Consider the following 25,294-nt stretch of genomic DNA (forward strand, 5'->3'; position numbering starts at 1 on the left):
ACATAACATGTGTGTCTTTCTGGATGTGAGTTACTTCACTTAGGACCCAGCTTTAGACATCTTGTCACATTTGCAAATGATGCTCCACTATACTACAAGGACACTGGCACAGCTAAATTCATAGCAGCATTATATGTAGTAACAAAAAACTGGAAACAATTTTTATGTTCCTCAACTGAAGAATGGAAAAAGGAATAAGTGGTATGTCTAAAAAATGGAATAGTATTTAGTTATTAAAAACAAGAATATAATGAAATTGTCAGACAAATTGATAGAACTTTACCCCATTTTAATTGGAGTATTTGGCTTGTTGACATCAATGTTCTTGAATGCTTTATATATTTTGGATATTAGTCCTCTGTCAGATATGGAAATGTGAAGATTTTTCCCATTTTATAACCGGCTATTTTGTCTTAATGACAGTGTCCTTTGTCTTAGATAAACTTTGCAGTTTCTTAAAGTCCCAGTTATTAATTTCTAAATTACTGCCTGCACAATTCATTGTTCTGATCACAAAATTGTCTCATTCAAGGTTATTTTTCTACTTTCTCTTACATCCAATTTACTATACATGGTTTTATATCAAGGTTTTCATCCACTTGGATTTGAATTATTTCCAGAGTGATATCTATGAATCTATTTGCCTTCTTCTACATATTGATATCCAGTTAGACAAATATCATTTTTTTCTTTTTCCATTGTTTAATTTTCTATATATTAATTCTAGATCTTCAATTCGATTCCACAGTTCAATCTTTCTATTTTTGTACTAATATCATTCAGTTTGATTACTATTGCTCTGTAGTACAGCTTGAAATCAGGGAGGGTGATACTTCTGGATGGTGTTTTATTATATATTATAGTTTTACATATCCTGAGTTTTTGTTTATCCCTTCAAAGCCTGTAAGAAATTGTGTTAGAATATTGTAGTGATTGTATTATATCTAGACTGCCATGTGAAAAATCATTTTTATTATGTTAATCCTACTGATGAATGAGCATGGACTATCTTTCAATCTTCCAATATCTTCTCCATTTTCTTTCTTCAAAGACTTGAAATCCTTGTCATACAGGTCATTACTTGCTTGATTAAGGTTGCACTATTATTTTTTGTGTAATTTATGGCTATAAGAATGTTAAAACACACAGAAAGAAAATAATATAATAAAAACAAAACAAAAAGAAGCAAACATATTATGGCTTCATGGATCTATACAGTCATAGTGATATAAATTTAGTGCCCTTCATGTTTTATGTTTTGTACATGTACAGTTTTCTGCTCTTAGGAAAATTATTAAGTAAATTTATAGGAAATTATAACATGAAAGTGTAAATGATACTTTTAGGGGAAATAGTTCAAATATCAATGAATATTGAAAACCTGCTTTCACCTATCAATATCTATAGCTCAACACAGCAATGTATCATGAATTGGACTCAAAATGTGAAACTTTCTATAACAAAAGGAAAAAAAATCTCAAAAAATACTCTCTGGGACTACCATTGACTAAAAAATTTACAGTTGTAAGTCTGTGTTTTCCAGCTGTTCCTGTTAACTTTATATCACAGATATCACTGTACAGGCCTGCTCCTTTCCATCCTTACAGTATGCCCAGCTATATAAGAACTCCCTGCCCCACAGAACCAGTTACCTTTCTTACTTCTAGACTCACATGCCTACTTGGTCCTGCAGTGACTTCCCTGAGCCACCCTTTAGGATCTTAATTTCTGTACCCAATGCACCTCAGCACAAGTAACTCTAACTCGGGGACTTAACTTTTTCTCACAACCTGGTAGGCCCTGCTCCTCTATACCTCAGAGAGATCTCTTTTCTCTATAGCCTCCTCCTCCTCACATCAGTTTGTCTCTGCTCCTTCCTACCCAGTGTTTCTGTTATCTTGCCTCTCTGAGCTACTGGGTAGCCATCACCCTGCTACACCCTATAGTACTCCCACCTCATGTAATATCTCATCTCACAGTGATGCCAAATGCATGACTAACACAGTATCTCCCACCTTAATACCTAAGAATGGCTTGCTCATTTCTTCCTAACTACCTGCTTTCTTTCTCTAGAATCTGCCCAGAATTTCAAAGTAGGCTCTAAATCTTCTTACCTTAAAAGCCTCATGATTGCACACCAAATACAGCACACTCAAATAGGGCCTTTAAATTTGGAAAGCTACTAAAAAAGACAACAGAAAGGAGGACAAGTGAGATGTGTGCAGTCCATCATGTAGATTCAAGAAGAATGTCAAAATAAGAGGATGGGTAAAGCCTACAGCCTTAAAAAGAATTTCACGGGGCTGGTGAGATGGCTCAGTGGGTAAGAGCACCCGACCGCTCTTCCAAAGGTCCGGAGTTCAAATCCCAGCAACCACATGGTGGCTCATAACCATCCGTAACAAGATCTGACTCCCTCTTCTGGAGTATCTGAAGACAGCTACAGTGTACTTACATATAATAAATAAATAAATCTTAAAAAAAAAAAGAATTTNACAAAAAATTGTGGTACTCTTTCATGAGCTAGTCATTCCTAGAACACTGTGCATACAGCTAAAGGAATAAATGCATATTTTTTCTTTTTTGAGATTTTAATATGATTATATCTTTCTCCCTTCCTTTTGCTCCCTCATAACCATTCCATATACCCTCTATGCCCTGTTTCAAATGCACAGCCTCTTTTTTCATTGACTTTTGTTTGAAAGCTTTACCCCATTCATGTCAGTATATCTGTCTTCTAGGGATTCAAATATAATAATAAAAGTTAAATTATATCTATTTGCCAAAGATATTATTTCATGTACACAAATGTCCCCAAATACGAACATAAAAATTTATAGAAATTTGCTTTATTTCTAGAGACAATGTGAATCAAATAAATTTTTTTCATGGACTTGAATTTTGAAAATTTTTTCTGATGCTTAGTCTCTCCTTTCAACCAAAATATACCATAATCTTGAAATTTCACAGGCATGCTCTTCTGTGTGTTTCCTCACCTACTTATGTGCATGCTGAGTCTTGGGCAACAACCTCCCTTCTTGTTCCATGTTAATCCATGGTTCATAAAATTTCATGCCCTACATAAAGTGGTGTGTGGTTTACAAACCTCCCAAACACTGGCAAAACTCCACCCAGCCTCACACCCAACCAAAGAACATTGTGCCTGAAAGGAAGTGTTAAGGAAAAATGGGTTATACTCACATAAGAAAATATCCTTGTACTTCATTATTTCTTTTCCATGATTTAATTTTTAGAAATCAATTTGGTGCTATTTAAAGTCAAGGAGGTGAAGAAACAGGACACTTCTGTGCATCTACTTTCCTCAAACTACATTCACATAAAAACCTGAATCTTGGTGGCAAATGGCATATAACAATCTTAATTTATCTGGTCAAGGAGTATGTATGTGGTCAGAAAATTGTTGAAATCACAAATATCCAATAGTGTTTAGATTGGAAAGTGACAGGTGAGGTCATTCATGCTGGGTCACTAGTCAACAGTATAACTTTCCATGACCTGACCCTCCAGAGAGGACCAAGAACCTTTGTGAATGGTATTCGAGTCCATGTGTAATGGTATTTGTCTGTGTTTCATATACTGTGTTGTGGTTCCTTCACAAAGGATCCTAGTCATTTCAAAGTAGTGACACCTGAAAGACTTTCTGTCCACAGAGGTGTCTGAGATTCATGCCCAGGCTTCATCAGGAGTGATTATAAGGGACTTTACCTTATCTGTATTCTTCTGCTGCCATCAGAACAAATTTCTGAGAATGTTGAAAGTATTAAGTAATTTAGATAAACAGGTTTGCTGTTGACTGAAGTACATCATATCAGGAATCTTGTCATTCATCCACTGATATAGACAAACATTGGTAAAGTGTCTGTGACTGAGAAATACAAAACCCAAATATTTTATGTCAAACACATATTTTTGCTGCATTTGTTTCTGAGGTTATATTAGTAATGTTTCTGAATTGTCTCACTCATGGACCAGCATATAAGCTGTTTCTCTACTCTCTGGGTCTCAGGCCTAATGAGGGTTGACTATAAGAGACAAGTTACCACTTATTCAAAACAAGGAACCTTGCTCTTGAAACTCATGGAAGGAAGGCATCTTATAGAATATTTTGAGAACAGGTCTAGCAGTGACTTTCAATTTCTCAGTCTCTGATGTGGAACACATGGCATGACACAAACATCATGAATGACTAGCAATTTCCCCATTGTTCTTATGGAAGGAGAGGGACATACATGGGACTCTAATGGAGAGCTCTGAATTTTGGAATCAGACAAGTATCCTTGGTACTAAAGTAGATCTCAGTGTAGTTTTCCCATCCTATTGATTAGTCCAGAACTTACTCATTCTCTTCAATCAAAAACCAATTATACAAATACCTCTTTAAGTGTGGTTGAGCAGAGAATGTACAAACCATGAAATGACTAAGACTAAGTTACAATTTTTCTGATACCATTCAATAAACACCCAACAGACAGTCTCCCATGCATCAAAACTGCAGAATCCTATTCTGTGGCAAATTAGAAAACAGTAAACATTTTTTCTTTTCCTTGCTCTAACATTAGGTGATCATTCTAGTTTTCAGTACTTGATCTTAAAGTATAAGCCATTGGTGTTTTGTTGTTGTTGTTGTTGTTGTTTTGGTTTTTTAGGTAATGTCCCACTGTGCCCATGTGCTTGAGGCTCTTCCCCCCTTTCTCTTCTATTAGTTTCAGTGTATCCAGTTTTATATTGAGGTCCTTGATACACTTGGACTGGAGATTTGTACCAGGAGATAAGAATGGATCATGAATTGATTTTCATTCTTCTACATGCTTACCTCCAGTTGAACAATCACCATTTGTTGTAAATGCTGTACCTCTTTTTTCCAGTGGATGTCTTTAGTTTCTTTGATAAATATATAATGACTATAGATGTGTGGGTTCATTTCTGGGTCTTCAATTGTATTCTGTTGATCTACCTGCCTGTCATTATATGAAAAGCCACGCCATTTTTAATCACTATTGCTCTGTAATACAGCTTGAGATCAGGGATGGTGATTCTGCCAAAGGTTTTTTATGGTAGAGAATAATTTTCAGTATTCTAGGTTTTTTACTATTCCAAATGAATTTAAAAATTTCTCTTTCTAACACTATGAAGAACTAAGTGGGAATCTTGATGGGAATTGCATTGAATCTGTGTTTTGCTTTCAGCAATATGGCCATTTTTACTATAGTAACCTGTCAATCCATAAGCATGGGAGTTTTTTCCATCTTCTGAGAGCTTTGATTTCTTTTTAGAGACTTTAAGTTCTTGCCATACAGATCCCAGTTTCTTGGTTAGATTCACACCAAGTAATTTTATATTTGTGACTATTGTGAAGGGTATCATTTCCCTAATTTCTTTATCAGCCTGTTATTCTTTGAGTAGAGGAAAGCTACTGATTTGTTTGAGTTAATGTTTAATCCATCCACTTTGCTGAAGTTGTTTACCTAGTTTAGGACTTCTCTGGTGGAATTGTTGGGGTCACTTAAGTATACTATCATATCATGTGCAAATCATGATATTTTGACTTTTTCCTTGACCATTTATATCCCTTTGACCTCCATTTGTTGTCTATTTGCTCTAGGTAGAACTTCAAGTACTATGTTGAATAGATAGGGAGTGGTCAGCCTTGTCTAATTGCTTCAGATTTTCTCTAATTATTTTGATTTTGGCTACTGGTTTTCTGTATATTGATTTTACTCTGTTTAGGTGTGGGTCTTGAATTCCTGATCTTTCCAAGACTTTTAAAATGATTGGATGTTCAATTTTGTCAAATGCTTTCTCAGCATTTAATGAAATTGTTATGTTCTTTTTCTCTTTGAGTTTGTTTATATACTGAATTTTATTGATGTATTTCTAGTATTGAACCATTCCTGGATCCCTGGGATGAATTATACTTGATTGTGGCTACTGATAATTTTGATTTTTACTTGGACTTGGTTTGCAAGAATTTTTTTATGTATTTTTGCATCAATACACATAAGGCGAATTGGTCTGACGCTGTTGAGTCTTTAAGTGGTTTAGGTATAAGCTTGGAATACGCAAGATACAAATCAGAACCACATGAAGCTAAAGAACTAGGAAGACCAAAGTGTTGGTGCTTCAGTCCTTCTTAGAAGGGAAAACAAAATTGCTAGAAAGATGGCTCAGTGATTAAGAGCACTGACTGCCCTTCCTGAGGTTCTGAGTTCAATTCCCAGTAACCACATAGCGACTCAAAACCATCTGCAGTGGGGTTTGATGCCCTTGTCTGGGATCTCTGAAAAGAGCAGTGGTGTATTCATATATATCAAATAAATAAATAAATAAATAAATAAATAAATAAATACCTCAAAAAAAGGAGCCTGACAAATACAGAGGTGGATGCTCTCAGCCAACTATTGGCCTGAGCATGTGGTCCTCAATTGAAGAGTTAGAGGAAGGACTGAAGGAGCTTAAAGGGCTTGCAACATCATTTGAAAAACAACAATATCAACCAACCAGACCCTCAGAGCTCCCAGGGATGAAACCACCAACCAATTTGTACTCATGGAGGGACCCATGGCACCAGTCACATATGTAGCAGAGGATGGCCTTCTTGGACATCAATGGGAGAAGAGACCCTTGTTCCTGTGATGGCTAGATGGCCCAGTGTAGAAGAATTTGAGGGTCAGGGGCAAGAGAGGTTGTGTGGGTGTGTTGAACACTCTCATATAATCAGGGGAAATTGGGATAGAATAGGGAGATTCCAGTGGGGGAAACGAAGAAAGGGGATCACATTTGAAATGTAAATAAAGAAAAGATCCAATTAAAAAGTGCTAAAAAAAAAGAATGAATTACATTGGAATTGGATTCACAGGAAAAGTGACTATTAGCTTTAATCTCTATACACACATTAAATAAAAAGTTGTTAATGAACCAAGCCTCTTGACTTTTACTGGTCACAGACCTTGTATGTTGAAGCTCATTGGGATGTCATGAGACTTTTAGGCTGCATTTTTTCAGGGGTGTCGCAGAGGGTTCTGTTCTGAGGATCATTGCAAAATTCACTAAGGTCTCAGGAACTTCTGATCTTGGGGGTCAAAACACAGGCATTATTGTTCCCATTAGTGAAAAACTGTCTTTGTTCCTGTGAGAATGTGTTCTTGTACAGAATATAAAATATGGCATCATAAGGGTAACACACAGTAAACTTGTAAATGACAAAGAGAGGAGATACTATGTGCATGCTACAGTGAGATACTATGTGCAAACACCAGTGAAAATATATTCACTTTGGCAATACTTGTGTATTACACAGGTTATGTATTTTCTTCAGGGGGATAATTTAAATAAAAATATATGAACAAATGAATTATCCCAAATCACTGAATGTATTTCTTCCTGCTTATACATTTTCCATGTTTCCATTACCTGTGCAGTCTAATGTGTCTCCATCTGATCAGTCACGAGGTTCTAAAGCAAACCTCTGGAAGGACTCAAATATGAAAGCAGAGACTCAATGGTAGAATTTTTTCCTCAGGTATTTGAAGACATGCATATATCAATTAATAACAATGGGAGATTTACTCATATATTGATTTATCCTGTATGAACAGGGTCTCTCATTTCTCACAAGAATTCTCCATGAAGGAGTCCTAACATCATAAATATATATTTTATGAAAGAGATTCTTATGCATACCATTATTTAATAAAAAATAATTGTTCTTTACACAGAATGATAAAGTGAATAGAAAATAATGGATTCATATTTTTCCATAGGAATAGATCAAATATTCTAGTTTTAATGAGAAATGTCCCCAGCAGAGTCATATATTTGAAAATTTGATCACTGATTGGTAATGTTGCTTCTGGAGGTCATGAAACTTTTTGGCAATGGAGCCTCAGTGGATTAAGAACATCAAAATATTTGCACTTTATATTCTTCCCAACTTTCAGTTTACTCTCTTATCCTCCTCTGACATAAAAAGTGATCTGAGAAATATAATTTCTTGAGTTATTAGTATATAATGGATATTAGCCCTCTATCAGTTGTGGGGTTGTTAAAGATCTTCTCCCAATATGGTGGTTGCCCTTCTGTCCTATTAACATTGTCCTTTGCCCTAGAAAAGCTTTGCAATTTTATGAGTTCACATTTGTTATCTTATAGCATAAGCCATTGGTGCATAACCCTATTAAAGATAGCATAGAGACTTAAAAAAGAATTCTCATCTGAGGAATATTGAATGGCTGAGAAGCACCTAAAATATTCAATAACTATATTCAAGAGTCATCAGGGAAATTATAATCAAAACTACCCTTAGATTCCAACTCACACAAGTCAAAATGGCTAAGATCAAAAATTCATGTGACAGTAGATGCTGGCAATGATATGGATAGAGAGGAACACTCCTCCATTGATGGTGGGATTGAAAGCTGTTACAACCACTCTGTTAATCAGTTTGGCTGTTTCTCAAAAAATTGGACATAGAACTACCTTTAGACCCAGCTATACCACTCCTGGCATATACGAAAATGATGCTCCAACATGTAATAAGGACACATGCTCCATTATGTTCATAGAAGCCTCCTATATACCAGCCAGAAGCTCAAAAGAGCCCAAATGTACTTCAATAGAGGAATGGATACAGAAAATGTGATACATTTATACAATGGAGTATTACTCAGCTACTAAAAATGATTAATTCATGAAAGTCTTAGGCAAATGGATGGAACTAGAAAATATCAACCTGAGTGAGGTAACCCTATCACAAAAGAACACACATGGTATGCAATCACTGATAAGGGAATATTAGCCCAGAAATCTGGAATACCCAAGATACAATTTACCGACTACATGAAGCTCAAGAAGAAGGAAGACCACAATTGAAGTTGAAATAAGTCTTAACTGGTGACACATCTACTCTGCCCTATTGAAATCTTCTTACTCTGGAATTCGCTGCATTCAGTTGTCTGCACTAGGTTTTGTAAGTGCTGGTTTTAGGGAAGCTTGTGTTTATATTCCCTGCTTGCTATTCGTGCCATTTCCTGAAGAAACAGAGTTTGATTATTTTGCCCACTGCACATTTCATATACTAAGGAATAAACAGGAGAGGCTTTTTTATATATTACTTCTCTAGTAACTCTTTACAAAGATGCTATACTACAGATACCCTTAGCTGTACTCCCTTTTACCTCATCTATTAGAGTCAGAGGGCTCAGGTTGCCACAGAAAAAATGGTTGTCAAGACACTAGAAATAATCATGCATGAATCCAGAATTAGGGTTGGCACTTTGGTATAAGAATCAACTATAAACAAGTGAAAGCTGCATATTATAATCAAACAGTATGAGTTGTACTAGAATGGATGAGATGAATCAGCTTGACACAGAAACAGCCACTTCTATACTAAGATACTGACTGGCTCGGGTACATGGAGCCCACACTAGATAGTAGAAATGGTATCCAAAGAAAGTGATTTCACCTCCCCAGATCTCTATAAACAGTAGCTCCTGTCTCTGGGTTACATGGCCACTGTGCTCCCCCTAATGGACAGCAGAACACCTGCAGCAAGGTTTGTGGATAGATTCACAATGAAGGCTTCTCACTGTGCCTTGTACAGTAATAAATGCCAGTATCTTCAGCTCTTAAGCTTTTCATTTGCAGGTAGACACTACTTTTGGAATCATCTCTTGAGATGGTGAATCTGCCTTTCACAGACTCCGCGTAATATGTTGCATAATCACTAGCTTTATTTGCAATTTCAGCAACCCACTCAAACCCCTTCTCGGGAGACTGGCGGACCCAGTCCATCCAGCCATCTATAAAAGTAAATCCAGAGGCTGCACAAGAGAGTTGCATCGATCCTCCAGGATGAACTAAGCCTCCTCCAGACACTTCAAGGTTCACATCACTCTGGACACCTCAAAAAAAAAAAAAAAAAAAAAAAAAAAATAAAAAAAAAAAAAAAAAAAAAAAAAAAGACAAACCCCTCAGTAAGCAGTCAAAATATGCAGTGTCCCTCTCACTCCTTTCCACTCCCATACAGTATCTCTTATTATCTATGAATTACCTTTTAAGAGAAAAAGAATGAAAGCACATCTCAGTCCCAAGTGCATGGTAAATGTCTGTGTCCGTGTTTGTCACTGAAGAGAAAGACTTGTGAGTTCAGATTTCTGCGTCTCTCTCAGAGCTTTATGGTCAGGGCTGGTTTTCATGAGCAGAGGGGAAAATTATTTGCATATCTTTATGCTATATCCTGACCTCAAGGATGGGAGCCTTAGAGGACTCAAATACTAACACAGATGTTTGAGAAGTAATGAAGGCTGAAGTGGCATTATAGCATCAACTCATCATTTAATCACCTCAGTTGACCAATTTTGCATGCCTGTACCCTGTGTTCCCATCTTGCATGGACACAGGATAACCATGTTTGAGTTATGCCAAGTTATGATGGGCCATTTGAACTCTGTATCAAAAAGGAAAAGAAGTAGATGGGAATATAAAAGAAATTTTATTTAAGATGCATTTCCATTTATATGTAGTAAATATATAGTAATACAAATTTGTACCCTCACTCTTTTTTGCTTTATACATACAAATACTTTTGTTGTATTGGCAGAAGCAAAGATAATTCACAAGGAAGTCAGACATGAAGAACTTAAATATTATGATTTATAAATTAGGGAGAGCTTTTTATTAGATATTTTTTATTTACATTTCTAATGTTATCTATCCCCTTTCTTGGTTTCTCTTTTGAAAATCCCCAATCGCCTCTTTCCTTCTCCTGATCACCAACACCCCTACATAAAGCCTTCACAGGAACAAGGGCCTCTCTTCCCATTGATGACCAATTAAGCCATCCTCTGCTACATATGCAGCCAAATCCATGAGTCCCACCATGTGAACTTTTTGGTTGGTGGTTTATTCCCTGGGAGCTCTGAGGGTACTGGTTAGTTCATATTGTTGTTCCTCCTAAAGGAGCTACAAACCCCTTCAGCTCCTTGGGTCCTTACTCTAGCTCTTCATTGGGGACCCTGTGTTCAGTCAAGTGGATGGCTGTGAGTATCCACTTATGTATTTGTCAGGTACTGGCAGAGATACTCGGGATACAGCTATATCAGGCTCCTGTCTGCAGGCTCTTGTTGGCATCCACAATAATGTCTGGTTTTGGTGGTTGTTGATGGGATGGATACCCATTGGAACAGTCTCTAGATGGTAATTCCTTCAGTATTTGTTCCATACTTTTTCTCTGTAACTCCCTCCATGGGTATTTTGTTCCCCCTTCTAAGAATCATTGAAGTATACACACCTTGATCTTCCTTCTTCTTGAATTTAATGTGGTTTGTGAATTGTATCTTGGGTATTCTGAGCTTCTGGGCTAATATCCACTTATCAGTGAGTGCATATCATGTGTGTTCTTTTGTTATTTGGTTATCTTACTCAGGATGATATCCTCCAGCTCCATCCATTTGCCTAAGAATTTCATAAATTCATTGTTTTTATTAGATGAGTCATACTCCCTTCTGTAAATGTACAATATTTTCTGTGTCCATTAATCTGTTGAGGGGCATCTGGGTTCTTTCCATCTTCTAGCTGATATAAATAAGGCTGCTATGAACACAGTTGAGCACGTGTCCTTATTACATGTTGAAGCATATTCTGGGTATATGCCCAGGAGTGGTATTGCTGGGTCCTCAGGTAGTACCTTCTGCAATTTTCTGAGGAACTGCCAAACTCATTTCCAGAGTTTGTCTACCAGCTTGCAATTCCACCAGCAATGGAGTTTTCCTCTTTCTACACAACCTTGCCAACATCTGCTGTCACCTGAGTTTTTTTATTTTAGCTGCTCTTACTGGTGCGATGTGGAATCTCAGGGTTGTTTTGGTTTGCATTTCCCTGATGACAAAGGATGTTGACCATTTCTTTAGTTGCTTCTCACCCATTCAGTATTCCACAGTTGAGAATTCTTTGTTTAGCAGTACCTCTCAAGACTTCTCACTTTCAGATAAATCTTTTCTTGGAATTATCTATGGGAGTGGAGAATAGGTTCTTTATGGATGGCATACAGTTTGCTACCAAAGTTGTGCTTACTTTCATGAATCCCCTTCATTTTCTGGATCCTGCGTATCTATTTCATTTAGTTGATGCTGGATGTCAATGCAAAGACAGCATAAGAAATGCACAGGGACCTTCCCGGTTTAACCAAGACTCTGCCAGACACAACTAGGTATACACCTACAAACAAATAAAAACTTGATTAGGAAGCTATGATATGTTGTCTTCCATCTACAATACATATCAACTAACATATTTAGTACCTCATACTCACAAAAAATACATTTTAAAAAAGCATGAAAAATTTAGATCAGCTTCTAGTCCAGTTTTTCTTTGTTGTTGTTGTTGTTGTTGTTGTTGTTTTTGTTGTTTTGTCTCAAAAATTCAATTTGTCAATAAAACCTCAGGACCCAGATGCTCTCGTGAAAGTGTGCTGAGTCATAGAGAAAAAGAAAGCATGCAGCTGATATTTCTCTGCAGCCAAACTCACAAATGGAACTTCTCCTCCATGCGAAAAAGCCTTTGATCTCAATGCCCTTCCCTTCTAATTCCTGTTTGCCTCTCTATCAGTGGTCCACTTACTCTCCATGTTTTCCCTATGTGAACTCCTTGTTAACTCATTGTTTGCTCCACTGCTTGATCTATGGTTGTTTTTATATAGTCTTGTATACTGTAAACAGAAAACTCTTGGATTAAAGATGTTTGCTCTGGCTTAATCACACCACAACTCAAAACAGAGTTTTGCAGTGAGTAACACACTTATAGGAGTCACTGTGTGATAAAATATCATTCAGCAGACAGTCTTTGGCAGTGATCACTAAATGGGAAAATCTGGGAATTCCCAGCTGTGCTCCACTTCCACAGCTGAAGTGACAGGGCTATGCTAGTTTCTCTGAAAACAAGGGGGCTCATTTGCTTGCCCTACTCCAGTATAGCTAGTTCTGTATTAAAAGTCTTAGAGTTATGAATTTCTAGAGAGAGATAACACTGAGAATAAAAAAAGAATTATAGCACAAACTATTATGTATAAAATTAAAAATCTGATTTTAGTTTGTTTTTGCCCATATCCATTGCTCTGCATTATTTGATTTACAGAAAGCATTAACATACAATTTGATAGTTTTATATGGATTAATAAAGTTTATGAATGTTGAATCCAGATATTAATTGATAGAAATTACTATTAGCTATATAGCTTAGTGATTATTCATTCAAAAGTATCATTGGGTGATATACAGTTTTAAAAACTACAGACATGTAACTTCTATAGAATATTAATTTTTCTGTAAATAACTTTTGAAAATAATTGAACATTCTTGTCTGTTTTATTCTTAATCTGGTGATAGCCATGTTTATATGTTGGTTCTGTATGGTAGGTCAGTATTTTATACACTTTCAACAAATAAATGTAAATGTTTGTAAATACTGAAAGATGGAAATAAACCTTAGCTTCCAATATTTGGCATGCTGTGACATCCATCTATTTCTCCAGTCCTCACCAACCCAGAGTTTTGCACTTCCATAATGATTGTGGGTGAGATTCAGCAGGAATAGCCTTGAAATTCTCTTTCAATGACTAAAGATGGTCAATTCTATATTTCACTTGAGGAATCCATTCAAACCTGAGACAAGCTGGGCTTATGGTAACTGAGTCTTTGTATTTCAATGTCATTTCTCTTTCTGTAGCTTTAAGGGACACAAACATGGAATTCAGCAAATAATTGCTGTGATGTCTGTCATATCTTGTGTATTTCAACGCAAGGGTTCTATCTGACATAGTAGATGGTCTCCTTGGGCTTTTGTGTAGTTAACTAGGATGAACAAACTCTAATGGAGTCAGAAACCATCCTTGTTGGCCCCTAACGGAACATGTTCCTCAGGAAAAGCACAGCTAATTTATTTAAACATTTCCTTTCGGATTGGTCATGTCAACAGCTATTTATGAATTGTCATAGGCATAATATATCTTTCCAGTAAAAATTGTTCTACCCTTTGTTTTTACCAAGCTGATACATGACTTCATTTTCTTTAACTCACTCCTATGATGATGTGGCACAAAAATATTTGGTAGGCAATATTATAGTCCCTCAGGAATAACTTATATGCATGAAATATTGTGTATCATTCTTCTGTATACTGATTCACCAGGGCAGACATAATATGGAATTCTGTGGAGGACAGAAACTTTCACTATCCTTGAGAAATCCATGTTTTCCCATCTAAAATGATACCATGAAACTGGCATTTGACAATTCAAATCTAACAACTCAACATTTGTACTAATCAAAGTCTTTCTTTTGTCAGTTCACCCAAATTCACAGGTAAAGGAATCCTCGTTAATTCTATTCTGATACTGTGGTTTATATTTGAAAATGAAATTCCATGATGATGTTGACATACTATACATTTCACAGAGGAATGGATTGAACCATAGAGGACAAAAAAAAAAACTATCCAACTTTTCCTGGTGAAGTCTCCCTTCCTGAGTGTCATATGATCTTGTGGTAAAGTTTTAGAGGATAAGGAAGGATAATGATGGACTAGGAGAATTCATTCCATGTGAGAAATAAACATACATGTATGTAGAAAGACACTCTAATACCTTTACAGTGTGAGGTTATCACATTTGAGAGAAGATCTAAGTCCAATGATAAACTAATTGTGTACCTATTGCAGCTCTGAAGAGAAATTCTTTCCCTAAAGAAGTCTTACAGCTCTGCTCCATCAATGAGATAAGCTTTTCCAATGTGAGTGCAACAGTGGGTCTCTGGCAGGAGGAGGTTTCCTCAGCAAAATTATTACAGGTCTGTTTCTGCAAAAGATGATCACAAATTAACATTGAGCAGGAGAACTCACACAAGAGATTTTCAGGGGAAGGGAAACTCAAGAATGTGGCTACCTCTGCTTGAGAAATGTCCCCAGCATATATGCATATATATGAAATTTTTACCCCTAGTTGGTAGTGTTGTTTTTGGAGGTTATGAAACTTTTAGAAAATGGAGCCTCACTGGATTAAGAACATCAATCTGTTTGCACTTTATAGACTTCCCAACTTTCAGTTTGCTTTCTTATCTTCCTGTGTCATGAAAAATGATCTTCTGTAAAACCTAACTTCTTTAGTTCTCTGTATATAATAGATATTGGCCCTCTATCCGTTGTGAGATTGTTAAATTCTTGGTTGCCGTTCTGTCCTATCAGCTACCAAATGCAGACCCTATTACACATGCCAGCAAGATATTGCTGAAAGGACCCTGAGATAGCTGTCTCTTGTGAGGCTATGCCAGTGCCTGGCAAACACAGAAGTCAATGTTCACAGTAATCTCTAGCATGAAACACATGCTAGAGAAAGTACCCAAGGAGCTGAAGGGGTCTTCAACACTACAGGTGGAACAACAGCATGAACTTAATCAGTACCCCCAGAGCTCATGTCTCTAGCTGCATATGTAGAAGATGGCTTAGTCAGCCACCATTGGGAAAAGAGGCCCCTTGGTCTTGCAAACTTTATATGCCCCAGTACAGGGGAATGCCAGGGCCAAGAAGTGGGAGTGGGTGGGTAAAAGAGCAAGGCAGGGGGAGGTTATAGGGGACTTTTGAGATAGCATTTGAAATGTAAATTAAGAAAATATTTAATAAGAAATTAAATAAAGTGTCCTTTGCCTTAGAAAATCTTTGCAATTTTAAGAGTTCCCATTTATCTATCCTTTATCTTAGAACATAAGCCATTGGAGAATAACCGTACTAAAGATGGCATACAGAACTGAACAAAGAATTCTCAACTGAGGAATAAAGAATGGCTGAGAAGTACCTAAAAATATTCAACATCCTTAGTCATCAAGGAAACTAAAATCAAAATAACCCTGAGATTCCACCTCACACAAGTCACAAAGGCTAAGATCAAAAATTCAGGTGACAGCAGAAGGTGGCAATGATGTGGAAAAAGAGGAACACTCCTCCATTGCTGGTGGGATTGCAAGGTGATACAGCAACTCTGTTAATCAGTTTGGCGGTTCCTCAGAAAAATGGATATAGAACTACCTGAGGATCCAGCTATACCACTCCTGGGCATATACCCAGAAGATGCACCAACATGTAGTAAAGTCACATGCTCCAGTGTGTTCATAACAGCATTACTTGTAATAGCCAGAAGCTGGAAAGAATCCAGACGTCCTTCAACAGAGGAACGTATGCAGAAAATGTGGTACATTTACACAATGAATTGCTATTCAGCTATTAAAAACAACAAATTTATGAAGTTCCTAGCCAAATGAATGGAAATAGAAAATATCATCCTGAATGAGGTACCCGAATCACAAAATCACACATATTCACTCACAGATAAGAAGATATTAGGCAAAAATTTGGAATACCCAAGATAAAATTCACAGACCACTTGAAGCTCAAGAAGAAGACCAATGTGTGGAAATTAAGGTCCCTCTCAGAATGCAGAACAACATAACCATGGGAGGAAACAGAGAGACAAAGAGTGGACCAAAGACTGAAGGAAAGGTCATCCAGAGACTGCCCCACATGGGGTTCCATCCCATGTAAAGTTATCAAACCCAGACACTCCTGGGAATGCCAAGAAGTGCTTGCTGAGAGAGCCTGATTTAGCTGTCTACCGAGAAGCTCTTCCAGAGCCAAATACAGAGGAGAAGGCTCACAGCCAACCATTGAACTGAAGACAGGGTCCCCAATGGAGGATTTAGAGAAAAGATTGAATGAGCTGATGGAGTTTGCAACCCCATAGGAAGAACAACAATATCAATCAACCAAACCCCTAAGAGATTCCACCGACTAAACTACCAATAAAAGAGTACACATGGAGGGACCCATTGCTCCAGCTACATATGAAGCAGAGGGTGTCCTTCTGGGTCATAAATGTTAGGAAAGGCCCTTGATACTGTGAAGGCTTGAAGACTCAGTGTAGGAGAATGCCAGGATGGGGAAGCAGGAATTGGTTGTGTGTGGTTGTGTGTGCAGAGGAACACAGTCATAGAGGCAGGTGGAAGGGGGCTGGAATAGGGGGTTTCTGGAAGGGAAAACAGGAAAGGGGATAACATTTTAAATGTAAATAAAGAAAATATCTAAGAAGCAAAATACAAATTGATCTTCATTTTCACTCTTTGTACCAGCTGCCACACATTCCTTTCCATTTTGGTGACCCCAGAAACCAAGTTAAACTCATTTTCCCACAGAAGTGGCATATGGTCATATAACTTTGTTAAACAAAATAATAAAGAAGCAAACATGCCTAATACATAGTCATATTTAAAAGAAGTATCAATATTGAGGAGAGCAAATATATTGGGTCTTCTCTGACAGATACTTGGTGAGTTGAGGGACTTTGCTGAACCAAGAAGGTAATGCCAGAAGATGTTAAGAAGAACAAGGTAAAATACACATCCACATCTCAGTTCCATGCACCAGTCTTGTGATCACATTTATGTCTTCTTAATTTCCTCAACTAACGCTTCTAGAAATGTAGAATATTTGTGGGCAATATGTCATGACTTGCTAGTATTTCCAAGTCCTCTGAAAGAGCTACAGATTCACATATAGCTGTGCTTATATTAAATACCTGAGCTCTGGGTTCAAAACTTGGGAGTCAGAACCTACACTTTTTACTTGAATAAAAGAATAATCTATCTGAAATCAGAGCCATGGATTTATAAAATATTTTTAATGTTCTTCTTAAATTGCAACTCGGTCATATTAGAACCTGATGCACAGTCCTCAGAGACAAAAGGAGGCTTTGAGATGTGATAAGACTTGTAGGTTACTGTGCCTAATGCCCTTTGCCTTGTTGGCCTTGTGACTACATAACCCAGTTCTAACCAAGTGATCACAATGAGACTCTGCCAGGAGTCTGTGCAGCAGACTTACCAGTCCCTATGATCTTTTTAAGCATGTAATTCTTTGAAATCTTTGGGGACATTTCTGATATAACCAATTAACCAATGTTGTATGCTATGTTCATGTAAGATTTGGTGGTTTATTTTTTATCAAAAATATAGCAAAAATCCACATATGATGACATAAGAGATATCATAGTTTCCTATAATTTCATATATATATATATATGAAAACCTCAAAGATAGATGCAAATCTGACCCTACAGACTAGCACTCACTTTGGCTCCTGATCTCTGTACGAGCTGAGCAGTCCCCTGGTCCTGAGATTATGGAAGGAAGATTTTTTTCTGGACTCTGAAGTCTCTTCATTGTGTATTTTGTACACTAATATTTGAGTGTGTCCTCACTTCTTAGAAATCTCACATTCTGTTAAGGCTGGTTTTGGAATGATCTATGGAGGTGGTGAATAGGTACTTTACAAATGACAACTTGCTACCAAAATTGTGGTTACTTTCTCCAATCTACATCAAAATCTGGGTTCTGGCATATATATCTCATTTGGTTGAAACAGAATATTAATCCACAGGCTACATTTGAAAACCTCAGGGATCTTCCAGGTTTCCCCAAGGCTCAGCCAGACACACCTAGATATACACCTGCAAACAAAGAAAATCTTTGTTAGACAACAATTGTACATGTTAGCATTCTATAACACATGTCAACTAATACACTCAGTATTCAATCCTCCCACAAATTACCTCTTAAAACAGAAACATGAAAAAGTTAGTTCAGTATCAACTCCAGGTGGATTTTTATCTCAAATATTCAGAGTCATGGGATCTGCTGGAAAAGGTTCAGAGGGTTAGGAAGGATAATGATGGACTTTGAGAATATATGCCATGTGAAAATAAATGTACTAGTATGTACAGAGACACCCCAATCAATTCTTACCAGCTGTTTGAGGTATTCAACTTGTGAAAAGATCCAGGTCCAATGGGAAACGTTGTATACATGTTGCAGCTCTGAAAAGAAAGTCTGTACCTAGAGACACTTTACAACTCTCCTCAAGCAATGGGAAAAGGTTCCCCAATGCAAGTGTTACAGCTTGGCTCTGGCAGGAGGAGGCTTCCCCTGCAAAATATTACAGCTCTGATCCTGCAAAGGTGTTAGGGCACAGTTGGGTGTTATCCTGGCAATCAAGAGCCAAGAAACACCACCAATCTGCACTGCAGAAGAGACTTCACACAAGAGATTTTAGAGGGAACTGGGATACGATAGTTGGCTGCTTCTGCTTGTGTGATATTTAGCTGAGAACCAAGCAAAAGGCAAGTTTTATATAGTTTCTTTATAAAAAGGCTTTATATTATAGCCTGGAATTAGAGGGATTATTTGATCTAATATCAAACTTCAGGGATTGATAAATGTTTGTTGCAAATTCTAATTTTGTAATAGGTTCAAGTCAAGGTAATGGTGCTTTTTGTTGTTTTTTGTTTTTTGTTTTTTGGGGTTTTTTTTGTTTTTTTTTTTTTAGTTTGTTTTTTTGTTTTGTTTTGTTTTTCTTTAGCACTCTGGTCAAGAACAACCCTGTACGAGGATGTTCTCTTGGCCCTTTTACCCTACTAATCATCTTTTCTACTCTTGGAATTGTGCATACACAGGTTGCTAACTTTGACCTTAGGCAAATTGATTGCTTAAAACAAATAATTCCATTGTGTTTTTTGTTGTTGTTGTTGTTGTTTTGTTTTCTGAAACAAAATTGTCCAAATATGACAATGGGTCAATGGAATAGTTATTTCTTCAATGACACAGGACATTTTGCCTTTGTAGACTATGAGTATGTGTTCATTTATTTTTATTAAAATATAGACCCAATGAGAAACTATCTTTTTAAAATATAATTTAATTGGTTATTTTATTTATTTTCATTTCAAATGTGATCTCCCTTCCCAATTTCCCCTGTAATCATCCCCATACCCTACTCCCTGCTTCTATGAGGATGCTCCTTTGTCCATACACCCAGTCCTACCTCGCCAACCTATCATTACCCTATTCTCGGATGTCTAGTTTACCATAGAATCAAAGTTAAAGAGAGTTTCTCAGTGGCCTCTGCTGCCACTAAGCTCAGAGAGAACACTGGGAATTGAAGGTAGCACACATGTACCCTGTTTCAATGTATTACTCTTATACAATTTTGTATTCTGTGCTGACAGTGTCTGTAATTATTTCACTAGAGATTAGTTTAAGAACCCAATCCTCAACTATACCCTGTACATCCTGGCAGGGTTGGACAGAGCTCAGACTCTGGTGATTGCTTCATGAATTCTGCTAGAAATTTCTTTTTGAACTTTCTTACATATGGTGCCAGTCTATAATGGTGTGTATCATCTCCCTCTGATACACAAAATATGATTATATAATTTGACTTCTCCAGAGGAGCAGCATTGGGGCACATATTCTATATGTTTGTATATATAAATATACATAATATATATATGCATACACATATACATATATGTATGTACACACACACACACACACACACACACACACACACACACACACAAGCCAGACTGTCTCAAGCTACTCCACAAATGATTGTCTCTAGAAGGAAAAAGCAATAATCCAATAGTTGTTTGATTCAAGTGGCAAGTTGTTTTATCTGGTATTCAGTACATATCTGAATACTGAATAACTAGGCTGTACTAACACCTAAGGAATAGTTCAGATGTAGATACATGAACTTCCCAGGGTTAATGAGACTAAGAAGACAGAAAGCAAGTTTCCTATATCTGTGTCCTTTATGAAGGCAGCAATAAGATGATCAGCACCATCCAGCTGTTGGTGCCCAGATCTAGGGTGGATGTTCTCTCCCCAAACAATGTAACTAAGAAAAAATTCTTTCTTAGATGTGCCTTGTTCATTGGGATTTTAGTTAATTCACAATGTAGTTCAGTTTTAATATGCATATACAGTCTCACCAATACTAACCAAGTAAAGACAACAATAGACAATACTCAGTGGATGAAGAGAAGTCAACAAGGCTCAAACGCTACAAAGAACTAGCATCCAGTAATAGGCCACAGACAAATGCTGAGTGTGGGAGAAATTGCCTACCCCATGGAAAAGCATACCATTGGATTATTCAGTATCAAGTGGTCAGCCCTAAAATAATTCACACAAATGACTTTATAATGACTGAGAGGCTGAGCAGGTTTTTGAAAGTACTTATGAAATGTAGTGGATTGAATATGCTTGACCCATGGGAAGTAACTATTAGGAGTAGGTGTCTTGATGGAATAACTATGCCCTTGCTGGGAGAAGTATGTTGTTCTGTAGGCAGGGGTTGAGTGTTTCTAGTGCTCAAGTATCTACCAGTACCGAAGATACAAATTTCTCTTAGTGACTTTCAGATCAAGGTGTAGAACTCTCAGCTCCTTCTGAAGCACCATGTCTGAGTGAATGCTGTCAGGCTTTTCTCCATGATGATAATGGACTGAACCTTTAAAACTGTAAGCCAGGCCTAATCAAATGTTCACCTATAAAATGTTACCTTCATCACTGTGAGTCTTCATACCAGATGGAAAAAATCTTTAGTAAGACAGATATATGTGTGTGTGTGTGTGTATGTATAAAACAATAATTTTAGAATAAAAAGTCAATAATTTGAAACATAACAAAGAGAGTTATATGAGATATTTTGAGGGAGGGAAGGAAAGGGAGCAGTGACATATTATGATATATTTCAATATTATAATCTCAAAATATATACAAACTTAAAATACTCTATCAGTTGATTCATTAAGTTTAAAAAAATGGCTTCTCATGAAGATTTTCTCTGTGTAATTTTGAGGTATCCAGAACTCACTCTGTCAACCTGGATGGCCTAAAACTCACAAATATCTTCCTTCGTCTGATTCCTTACTGCTGGTATTAAGGGTATGGCCACCACTTCTCTGTCTAGAATTTTACTACAGCATTTAAATTTGTCAACAATAAGTAAAACAGAGCATGATGTATGTGAATGCTACATACATTTTGTCAAACCTTTATGTAATGCAAATACCATTCCAAAATAATTTGCCATAATGAAAAAATTAAAAAATTGGTTCTCTATTTCCTGTTTTTTGAGTAATAACTCTTTTTCTTCCAGAAATATCACAGCCCTAAACACAAGCACATCTGTTTCAGCAGGGTTTCTTGTTATCTCTGCTGCATACTCCAAACATCTAACTTGATGAATTCGTGTGTGTGTGTGTGTGTGTGTGTGTGTGTGTGTGTGTGTAAGTCTGCATCTGTGTCTTTGTAGGTGTCTGTGCAGGTGTACAGAGTCTAGAAGAGGGATTTTGTTCCTCTCAGTTTGAAGGTAGAGGATAATTCTTCAGCAAGGTTATAAATAACATAGTAGGAAATATAGATACAAAGTGTGGAGCAGAGAATGAATTAAAGGCAATCCAGAGATCAGCCCACCTTGGTATCCAGCACATATACAGCCTCCAACACTGGACATTTTTGTGGATGCCAGAAAGTGCTTGCTGATAGAAGCCTGATATGATTGTCTCATGAGAGGCTTATCAGACCATGACAAATACAGAGAAGAAACATCACAATCAACCATTGAATATAGCTTGTAGGTCCATGATGGAGGACATGGAAAAGAGACTGAAGGAGCTAAGTGAGTTTGCAGCTCAACACCAAGTGTCAATAGGCCAGACTCCCCAGAGCTCCCAGGCACTGGAACACCAACCAAAGAATACACATGGAGTGACCCATGGTGCTGGCCATATATGTGGCAGAAGATATACTTGTTGAAGATCAGTGAGAGGAGAGGCCCTCAGGCCTGAAGATGTTCAGTGCCCCAGTGTAGGTGACTGCCAGAGCAGGAGGATGGGAGTGAGTGAGTGGGGGAGCACCCTCATAAACACAGGGGGAGGGAGGATGGGATAGGGTGTTTCTGAAGGGGAGACCTGGAAAGGGGAAAATATTTGAAATGTATATAAACAAAATATCCAGGAAGGAAAAAAGAATCAAATTTAGAACCTCTGAGTGAGTTGAAATCAGTCTTCCCCCTCTTTTAAAGATAGATATTTCCTTTGTTTACATTTCAAATTATATCCACTTTCCTCATTTCCACTCCACTTTCCCCCGCCCACTTATGCAACTACTCCAACTTCCCTGTACCAGCATTCCCCTACACTGGCACATTGAGCCTTCACAAGGCCAAGAGCCTCTCTTCTCACTGATGCCCCACAAGGCCATCCTTTGCTACATATGCTGATGACGCCTTGAGTCCCTCCTTGTGTACTCTTTGGCAGGTGGTTTAATCACTGGGAGCTCTGTGGGTACTGGTTGTTCATATTGTTGTTCCTCCTATGGGGCTGCAAACCTCTTCAGCTCCTTGGGTCCTTTTTTATCTCTTTCATTGGTGACCATGTACTCAGTGAATGGAATGACTGTGAGCCTCTACTTCTATATTATTCAGGCATAGATATATCCTCTCAGGAGACAATTATATCATCTTCCTCCCAGCAAGCACTTTTTGGCATCCACAATTGTGTCTGGGTTTGGTAACTGCACTTGGGATGGATCCCTACATGGTCTCCTCTAATGGATATTTTGAACTCCCAAATAAGAAGGCCTGAAGTAAAATTGCACAAGATATGAACACATTGATAAGGGTATATTAGCCCAGATATTCAGAATACCCAAAATTCAATGTTCAGACCACATGAAACTCAAGAGAAGGAAGACGACAGTGTGGAGTTTCCATCAGTCTTAACTGCTAAGACATCATCTCTGCCCTATTGAAAATTTTCTCACTCCGTATTTGGCTGCCTTCAGTTGTTTATACTAGGTTTTGTATGTGATAACTTTAGGGACGCTTGGGTGTCTATTTCCTGCTTACTATTTGTGCCATTTCCTGAAACATCAGAGTCTGATTATTGTGCCCACTGCACATTTTATATAACAAGGAATAAACAACAGAACCTTTGTTGGAAATGATTATTTTGGTAAATCTTTACAAAGATACTATGTTAAATATAGCCTTAGCTGTACTCCCTTTTTCCTGCCCTGTTAGAGAGTCATAGGGCTCAGATTGCCCCAGACAAAATGGTTGTCAGGACACTAGAAGTAACCATGCTTGAATCCAGAATAAGGAGTTGGCACTTTGGTCTAAGAATCTACTATAAACAAGTGAAAACAGCACATTATAATCGAACAGTATGATTTGCATTAGAATGGATGAGATGAATATCTTAATATAGAAACAGCCATTTCTGTTCTAAGATGCTAACTGGCTCAGGTTCATATAGAACACACCAGATGGTACAAATGGTATCAGTAGATAGTGGTGTCACCTCCCCTGATCTCTATAAACAGTAGCTCCTGTCCCAGGTTTACATGGCCACCGTGGTCCCCCTAATGGACCTCAGAACACCGGCAGCAAGATTTGTGACTAGGGTCAAGATGAAGACTTCCTTCCCATTGTGCCTTGTACAGTAATAAATGCCAGTATCTTCAGCTCTTAAGCTGTTCATTTACAGGTAGACACTACTTTTGGAATCATCTCTTGAGATGGTGAATCTGCTGTTCACAGACTCTGCATAATATGTTGCATAATTATTAGCTTTGTTTTTAATTTCACCAATCCACTCCAACCCCTTATCTGGAGACTGGTGGACCCAGTCCATTCTGTAATCACTAAAAGTGAAACCAGAGGCTGCACAAGAGAGTTTCGTGGATCCTCCAGGTTGCACCAAGCCTCCTCCAGACTCCTCAATCTTCACTTCACTCTGGACACCTGAACACACAGACAAACTTGTCAGTAAGCAGTCAAAATATTCATTGTCCCTCTCACTCCTTTCCACTCACATGCAGCATCTCTTATCTATGAATTACCTTTTAAGAGAACAACAATGAGAACACAGCTGAGTCCCAAGTACATGGTGAATGTTCTGTGTCAGTGTTTGTCACTGAAGAGAAAGACTTGTGAGTCCAGATTTATGTGTCTGTCAGTTTTATGCTTAGGATTGGTATTCATGAGCAGAGGGGTACATTATTTGCATGTCTCTGTGGCATATCATGAGCTCTGGGGTGGGAGCCTTAGAGGACTCAAATACTGATACAGATGTTTGAGGAGTAATAAAGGCTGAAGTGGCATTATAGCATCAAATCATCACTTAATCACCTCAGTTGACCAATTTTGTATGCCTGTACCCTGTGTTGCAGTCTGGCATAGACACAGGATAATCATGTATGAGTTTTGAATGAGTTATTTGAATTGTGTCTCAAAAAAGGAATAGAAGTAGATAGAAAAATAAAAGAAATCTCATTTAAGATGAATTTCCACTTATATATAGTAATATAAATTTGCAGCCTCACTCTTT

At 37.5% G+C, this 25,294-nt stretch overlaps 2 gene segments (V, D, J or C); both read right to left on the reverse strand.

Annotated features, from left to right (window-relative positions):
* Nucleotides 1-9,588: 9,588 nt before the first annotated feature.
* On the reverse strand, nt 9,589-10,118 carry LOC110324115. The segment is given in 2 exon segments: nt 9,589-9,923; nt 10,073-10,118. Coding segments are annotated over 2 exon segments (381 nt in total).
* Nucleotides 10,119-24,391: 14,273 nt separating this feature from the next.
* On the reverse strand, nt 24,392-24,852 carry LOC110324483. The segment is given in 2 exon segments: nt 24,392-24,708; nt 24,807-24,852. Coding segments are annotated over 2 exon segments (309 nt in total).
* Nucleotides 24,853-25,294: the final 442 nt, after the last annotated feature.

This window comes from Mus pahari, chromosome 7 (assembly GCF_900095145.1).
Source record: "Mus pahari chromosome 7, PAHARI_EIJ_v1.1, whole genome shotgun sequence".
Classification (NCBI taxonomy): domain Eukaryota; kingdom Metazoa; phylum Chordata; class Mammalia; order Rodentia; family Muridae; genus Mus; species Mus pahari.